The following is an 8167-nucleotide window of genomic DNA, read 5'->3' on the forward strand; positions in this document are numbered from 1 at the left end:
CAGGTATTAATCACTTACTCTGGGTTAATTAATAAACAAAAGTGATTTTATTAAGTATAAAAGTAGGATCTAAGTGGTTCCAAGTAATAACAGCCAGAACAAAGTAAGTTACCAAGCAAAATAAAACAAAACACGCAAGTCTGAGCCTGATACATTAAGAAACTGAATACAGGCAAATCTCACCCTCAGAGATGTTCCAATAAGCTTCTTTCACAGACTGGACTCCTTCCTAGTCTAGGCCCAATCCTTTCCCCTGGTACAGTCCTTGTTAGTTCCAGCTTGGGTGGTAACTAGGGGATTTCTCATGACTGGCCCCCCTTTGTCCTGTTCCACCCCCTTATATAAAGCTTTGGCCCAAGGCGGGAATCCTTTGCCTCTCTGAGTCCCCACCCCTCCTTCTAAATGGAAAAGCACCAGGTTTAAGATGGATTCCAGTATCAGGTGACATGGTCACTTGGCTTGCGAGACCCCAAGCCTTCATTCTTCCCAGCCTGACTCACAGGAAGGCTTGTAAGTAAACAGAGCCATTTACAACCAATTGTCCTAGTCGATGGGAGCCATCAAGATTCCAAACCACCATTAATGGCCCCCACTTTGCATAATTACAATAGGAACTCAGAGTTGTATTTCATATTCTAGTTTCAGATACAAGAATGATACATTCATAGAAATAGGATGACCACACTCAGTAGATGATAAGCTTTGTAATGATACCTTACAAGGGACCTTTCGCATGAAGCATATTCCAGTTACATTATATTCACACTTATTAGCATATTTTCATAAAGTCATATGGAGCGCAATGTCACAGCAGGTGCTAGTGTTTCTCTTTGACCGGTAACCTTGTGTTTCCAAACCCTTTTACTTGCCTTGAGTTTCAGTCTCTAGCTCAGGGTCGGTTAAATAAACGGGAGTTCGGTTTTACCACCGACGCGTCTGCGGGCCTTGTGCCCAGGGGAGGGTTGGACGGCGGTGAGGCCAGTGCATTGGGTAGCTCTGCTAACGCCTCGCATGACGCTCTAGCGGGACAGCCCGATGACCAGCTGGCCTCGTGGCCAGCTGGTGGCCTCTCAGTTTCTGCCGGCCTTGTCATCCTGGAGGAATGTTGTGTGGGATGGGCCTTAATCCCTCTTGAGTTCTCTGATCCCTCCGGGAGGCTCTGTGCTCACAGAGGAGCAGGGTGGCCAGGTGGAGGGACCCAGCCCCACCCACTCCACCAGCTTCTGATCCTGGGCCCACGGGGTTTGTCCAACCAGTCCGGCCCCGCTGGAGACCCCCGGTTGGGGTGTGGTCACTGGCTTGGCAGACTCCAGTCGATGTCCCATTCAGCTTTCGGCTGCCGAGAGGGGGCTCCTGGAGACCCCCCACCGAGGGCTGCTCGTCGCCCCCCAGGCAGTGGTGAGCATGGGCTGCGACACTCCGGGAGGGCATCGGCCCCAGCGAGGCTGACGGCGTTACACTGTGGTATGGCTGGGGGACATCCGGGGTCGAGAAGCTTACCCCATGGCCAGCCTGGATGGCGCAGGTAAGGGCTGGGTAATGGCTCGCTCCATCTGGGGGCCCCCCAGGACAATCCACGCTGCCTCCCGAGCCCCGGGCAGCTCAGGCTCTTCTGGTACCCCCTCTCTCCCTGAAAGAGGCGCTGGGTCCCACCGGGTGGTAGCAGGCGACTTCTCCGTGTGGGCCATGGCTGAGGCCTGGCCTGAGGTGAGCGGGGTCGGGGAGGGACACTCGTTTTTGGAAGATAGAATTAGGGAAGGAAATCAGGCTGTAAACAGGGCGTGTCAAAGGAGATCAGTGGGCTAAGAAGGCAGACAGTCTGAACCCGCTGAGATAGGAGGGAGAACACCCCGGGAACCAGGGTGATGTTCCCCAGGTACCGTCTGGACCGACGGACAGGCTGTGTCCTCATGGTTCTCTCCTCTGGGGTGCCTCTCACCGCCACCCCGGTCTGCCCCGCCCCTCCAGCGCGTAATTCCCCCCCCAGCTGTACTGGGCGGGGGCTGTGACCGGCCACTCCCGGGTTACACCTCAGAGCCACACCAGACCCCGTCTCGTGCTCTCTGTCCCGCAGCTGTCAGAGCCTCTGCTCTGGGAGTCTCCCACCTGCCCCTTTCCTCCCGGCCCCCAGTTAATATCTAGGCCTGTGTGTTAGCCCTCGAGAGCCTTTTGGGTCTGATCTTTGACACTCTCATCTCCTTCCTAACGTGTGTGACCAAAGCCCAAAGACACGGGGCGGGACGCCTGCCACAAGCAGGTCGGGTGGAAAGAGAGCAGAGGTGGAGCTGACGTGTTGCTGGGCAGAGTGGACGCGTCAGTACTAGGACGAGTCAACAAGACAGCCAGACAGGGAAATAACCCACTTCCTCCCCGACAACCGAGGGACGCACTCCACCCATGCACCCATTCGCTGCAGCAATACTGACCTGGACTCGAAATCCACCCCCTGGGTGGCGTACCCGAGCTCACTTATCCCGCACCTCAAGCTGGGTCTGGCCTGGCTATGTGCTAGGGACGTACCTTGTGAACCTGGGAACCCATCTGTGTAATCTCTCATCACTCAAGCCTGGCCCCAGATGGACAGCACCGTCCTTCCCAACTTGGTTAAACTTGATTTTAAACATTAGCTGTAATAAAAGTTTTTAAATATATGAGCATACACAGGGAGGCCGCCTGGCTCCTCTCTGAAGCCAAGGTCAAGCAACCAGTCAGGAGGGGTGAGGGGCATTGGAGCCGGGTAAGGGAATGCGGGGTAAATGCTCTGCGGTGTCGAAGCCGGGGAGGGGGATGCGGGGTAAATGCCCCATGGTGTCGGAGCCAGGGAGGGAGATGCGGGGTAAACACTCCGCGGTGTCGGAGCCGGGAAGGGGGACGCAGGTAAATGCCCCATGGCGTCGGAGCCAAGGAGGGAGATGCGGGGTAAACACTCTGCGGTGTCGGAGTTGGGGATGGGGATGCGGGGTAAATGCCCCATGGCGTCGGAGCCAGGAAGGGGGACGCAGGTAAACGCTCTGCGGCGTCAGAGCCGGGGAGGGGGACGCGGGGTAAATGCCCCACAGCGTTGGAGTCGGGAAGGGGGATGCGGGGTAAATGCTCGGCAGTGTTGGAGCCGGGAAGGGGGATATGGGGTAAATGCTCGGCAGTGTTGGAGCCGGGAAGGGGACACTGGGGAACAGACTCTGCCGATGTGTCGAGCGATGGAGATGTTTGCTTGGGACTAACCCCACCAAACAGCGGATTGCCTGCCCTTCGGACTTCTGGTCTTCTGCTCTCTGTCTGTGCGAGAAGCAACAGGGGAGGGGGTGAAGGGCCAGTCCCGGGGACCCCCAGGGCTAGCGCCCTCACGGCATCCTTCAGAGGCGCCTGTGCTGCTCGTGTCCCGGATGCGGCTCCCTGGCCCACTCCTGCCAAGTGACCCCAATATTACGGCGGGAAGAACCGACTGGGGCTGCGGTGGGTTCGCCGTCACGGCAGTTCTTCCGCCGGTGGGGGCCGTTGTTGAACCGCCCTGCCTGAGCTCCCCCTGGCATTAATTCGGGGCGTCCTCTGGCTGGAGCGGATGCTCCCCGGGGTCACCTTCTAGCCGTAGACCAGGTGACTCTCTAACTTGGCCAGTCGCCTTTTGCTGTTATAATTCTGCGCTCAGCCAGTGATGGAGCCGCAAACCTTTTTATTAAATACACAAAAATATAAAACTCTGCAGAAATGGGTGTGATTTCCTCTCACGTAAAATGTACAGGCAAGTGTCCCAGGGCATGGGCAGAGCTGGGGGGGGCAGGGCTGGGCTGGCAGGGGCTGCGGGTCGGGAGTGAGGGGCACCGGCAGAGCTGGGGGGCCCAGGGCTGGGCTGGCAGGGGCTGCGGGTCGGGAGTGAGGGGCACCTGCAGAGCTGGCCTTCCTGTAACAGATTCAGCCGTTAATTACTCAAGTCCTGAGAGTGAGTGGAAAGGAAATTGTGACGAACCAAGAGACATGAGCATCCTGCCCCGAACCACAATCACACGCCCAGCTCTGCCGGTGCCCCTCACTCCCGACCTGCAGCCCCCCAGCCCAGCCCTGGGCTCCCCCCATCCCCACTCCTCAGCTGGATGGCCAGTTTCTACAGCCGGCTCTGGGAGGGGAGTGCGGTCTAGTGGGCTAGAGCAGGGGATGGGGTGGGAGCCAGGACTCCTGGGTTCTATGCTGTTCACACCCTAAACTGTTCTCTCCGAATTCAAACGGCCTCGAAGAGTGAATCATAAACAGGAAACTTGTGGCTGGGGACGGCGGAAAATCTTGCAAAAGACAAAAGAAAGACTTGAGCAAGAAAGACAAGGAATCCCACAGAGCCTAGGTGGGCAGATAGAAACAGACCCGGCCTCCCCCAGCAGGGGGCGCTGTGGGCGGGGCAGGTGATTGGGGCGGGGCTTACACAGGGGGCATGGCTTCCTGCTCCATGGGCGGGGGCAGGGGGAATTCCCCATTGGCGGGGGGATCCGGAGGAGGTGAGGGGGGTCCGGGCATCAAGGGCACTGTCCCATTGGCTTCCCCTGCCCCCTGTGGCGTGGGGTCACCCCCCTGTTCCCCTGCAGCCAGCAGGGGCTCCGAAAAGGGCCCCTCGCCCTTCGTCCCGGCTACGTCCTCCATGGCCACCGAGGACACCCGGGAGTGGCGCTTCCCGAAGAAAGTGGTCAGCGTGGGCCGCCTGGCTTCACCTGGCCCGGCCTGCTGCCCCCCGTCCCCAGCCTGCCCCTCGCCCTTCTCCTCTGGCAGGTTCACCGGCCCTGCCCACTCGCCGGGCCCCGCCCGCCCGCTGAAGCTGGTGGAGCCGGACCGGCGCCGCTTCCGACAGTGCAGCACCATGGCGAGCAGGGCCAGCACCAGGATGGCAACAACGACCAGCACCACAATGATGCCCACGGGCAGCTGGCGGGTGGAGGAGGAGGAGGTGGGGGTGGGGGCCGGAGCCTTGAAGTCGGGCTTTTTGTTGACAGGCGGAGTGGGGGGTAGAGCAGAGGGTGAGAGTTCGGGGGTGGGCTGGTTCTCCCAGTAGCCTCTGGTCCGATCGGTGCTGGCTGGCACGGTCCGGTTGTCCCCGCTCTGATCGATGCCCTTGGCCTTGGCGGGCTCCGTGGGGGCACTCTTGTTCTGCCCACTCCTGCCTGGCAGTGTCTGAGTCTCCTGCTCCGGACCGGGGCTCCCTGGTACCCTGCCCGCTTGCCCCGTCCGTCCCTCCTGTGTCAGATTCGTGACGGGCTGTTTTCCACCCGCTGCCGTCACCCCGACCGGGCCGGATCCCAGGGCCAGGGCTGCCTCCGTAGAGGGAAGGGCAGATGGAGACACCGAGACAACCGGCTCCTTCGTTGCCAGCGTCTGGGTGGTGGTGAGTTCCTGCTGTGCCGCGGTGGGTGGATGCCCGGCTAATTTGGCAGAGGGCTCGGTGCTGTTTCCAGCTAATTTGGCAGAGGGCCCGGGGCTGGTGCTGGTTAATTCGGCAGAGGGCCCGGGGCTGGTGCTGGTTAATTCGGCAGAGGGCCTGGGGCTGGTGCTGGTTAATTCGGCAGAGGGCGAGGTAGTTTCCAGACCGGTACCGTTGTGCCGGTTTTCCTCACTGGTCCCTGAGCTGGTGTTCGCCTTCAATTCGAGTGTTGTTAGTGCACAGGCTGTAGCTACCAGAAAGAGCAGAAGCGTAGGCCGGATTTTCGGCTGGGCCCAGGCCCCCGATACCGCCATGGTGTCTGGGCTCCCTCGTCCTGTGCCGGGGCTGAACGGACGGGTACGGAGCAGAGAGGGGACCGAAGATGCGCCGGACGCACAAACACCAGCCTGGGAGCAAAAGGGAAAGTGAGTCGGTTTAAGGGTCTCTCCCAGCAGGGGGCGACGGGGAGCATCACACCAATTTCTTCGCTCCATATTTATCCCAGGCTGCGCCGGAAGCCAGATTTAGAATCAGACATCAAAGGGGGAACTGAAAACTGCCAGATGCAGAGAGCACCAATGGGAGGAGCTGGGGGGGGCAGGGCTGGGCTGGGCTGGGCTGGCAGGGGCTGCGGGTCGGGAGTGAGGGGCACCGGCAGGGCTGGGCTGGCAGGGGCTGCGGGTCAGGAGTGAGGGACACCGGCAGAGCTGTGCTGGGTGTGTGTGGAGGAGCCCAGTGAATTTCACCCTATGGGGCAGATGCACCCAAATGACCCCCCCAATTTTCCACTCTGCCCCCGGCTCACCCAATGGCTGGGCTGCACCTGCTGAAACATCAGCACCCACCTCACACCACAGAAACCTCGGAGAGAGCCAGACAGTTCCCAGAACAGCCGGCCCCACCCAGCTGGCACCAAGCCCTGGGTCCAACCTGCAGCCCCCCCCAGCTCTGCCAGTGCCCCTCACTCCCGACCTGCAGCCCCCCCAGCTCTGCCAGTGCCCCTCACTCCTGACCCACAACCCCCTGCTAACCCAGCCCTGGGCTCTCCCCAGCTCTGCTGGTGCCCCTCACTCCCGACCCGCAGCCCCCATCAGCTCTGCCGGTGCCCCTCACTCCCGACCCGCAGCCCCTGCTAGCCCAGCCCTGCCCCCCCCCCCAGCTCTGCCCGTGCCCCTCACTCCCGACCCGCAGCCCCTGCTAACCCAGCCCTGCCCCCCCCCAAGCTCTGCCGGTGCCCCTCACTCCCGACCCGCAGCCCCCATCAGCTCTGCCGGTGCCCCTCACTCCCGACCCGCAGCCCCTGCTAGCCCAGCCCTGGGCCCCCCCCAGCTCTGCCAGTGCCCCTCACTCCCGACCCGCAGCCCCTGCCAGCCCAGCCCTGCCCCCCCCAGCTCTGCCGGTGCCCCTCACTCCCGACCCGCAGCCCCTGCCAGCCCAGCCCTGCCCCCCAGCTCTGCCGGTGCCCCTCACTCCTGACCCGCAGCCCATTGCTATGTAGCCAACTACCAGTCTCCTGCCTAACCCCCCCACCCTAATTCCTCCTCCCACATTCCCACACAGTGAGCTCCTTCTCCAGCTGATCCCACCGCACACACCAATTGCCCCCAACGTACCTCGTGGCTGGAGAGCCGGGGCCAGCTCGTAGCTGCAGGTGGGGCTGGGGGCTGGGGTGTGTGTGTGGGGTTCTGAGCCCAGGACCAGCACGTGGCAGCCCCTCTGCTGCAGGACGGGGCAGGAACGAGTGAACGAGAAAGGGTGAGAGAAGGAGAGGAAATGGTGAAAGACCTGGAAGGAAGTGGCGCCCTGCGGCAGCTGGGAGAGAAATGATTAGCTGCTCAGTTCCCTATTTGGGGGGTGGGTGGAAGGGAGGTGGCAGAAAAGGGGCCTGGGGGGGATTTGGGCCTAGAAATTCAGAGGAGGCGGCTGGGAGTGGGGGTGGGGTATTTAGGAGAGGAAATAGGGGGGCTCTGGAATAGGCTATGGGATGCGAGGCCTGTCTCCTCTAGGGGGCGCCAGCTCCCATCCGGCCCCAGGACATGGCCTGGCTGGCTTGGGGGGCAGGAAATGGGGTGGGGGATTGTCCCCTCTAGGTGGGGCTGGCTCCCATCTGGCCCCAGGGCGGGGACTGGCTGGCTCAGGGGGACAGGGAATGGGGCATGGGTCCTGTCCCATCTAGGAGGCGCCGGCTCCCATCCGGCCCCACGGCAGGGACTGGCTGGCTCGGGGGGACAGGGAATGGGGCATGGGGCCTGTCCCATCTAGGGGGCGCCGGCTCCCATCCGGCCGCACGGCAGGGACTGGCTGGCTCGGGGAGGGGCAGGGAATGGGGCAGGGGGCCTCTCCCCCCAGGGGGCCGTGTTTGCATCCAGGCACAGATCACAGACCTAGCCGTCCAGTCAAGAGCGAGAATCTTTATTGCGCGAGCCGGCCCTGGCCCGTTCATGCCACACGCTGACCACCGAACGCTGAGCCCCCGGGGCGTGTCCTGGGCAGCCGCGGCAAACCAGACGGGGCGTGTCACGGAGTCCCCGAGTGATGCTCGGAAACTGCTCCCTACGGAGCCGGGCAGGATTCTGGGGAAGTCTCCACTCTGTGAGCAGACTGTCTCCAGGGCAAGGAGCTCACACGGCTTCACCTCCTGGGTCTGACCCCGGAGCATTCATCCCCTGCCCCTCCATGCACTTCCCACAGTGAGTCCGCCCCGGCAGGGTCCTGGGGGAGCCAGAGGGTCCTGCACCCCCCACTTCGCAGTCAGACGTGACTCTCAGC

The 8167-nt window shown here is 61.8% G+C and overlaps 1 protein-coding gene across 1 annotated transcript; it reads right to left on the reverse strand.

The window, feature by feature from the left end:
- Positions 1–3653: 3653 nt before the first annotated feature.
- On the reverse strand, positions 3654–7161 carry SPN (sialophorin). The gene is made up of 2 exons (XM_054026022.1): positions 7012–7161; positions 3654–5805 (listed from the first exon to the last, which is right to left on the reverse strand). Exon 2 carries the CDS (start codon positions 5710–5712, stop codon positions 4408–4410), a length of 1305 nt encoding a protein of 434 aa, XP_053881997.1. The 5' UTR covers positions 5713–5805; positions 7012–7161; the 3' UTR covers positions 3654–4407.
- Positions 7162–8167: the final 1006 nt, after the last annotated feature.

Source organism: Malaclemys terrapin, chromosome 4, assembly GCF_027887155.1.
Source record: "Malaclemys terrapin pileata isolate rMalTer1 chromosome 4, rMalTer1.hap1, whole genome shotgun sequence".
NCBI lineage: Eukaryota > Metazoa > Chordata > Testudines > Emydidae > Malaclemys > Malaclemys terrapin.

What these genes read in the sequence shown, in the direction of transcription:
- SPN (XM_054026022.1), bottom strand. Translation starts at nt 5,712, where the DNA reads ATGGCGGTATCGGGGGCCTGGGCCCAGCCGAAAATCCGGCCTACGCTT.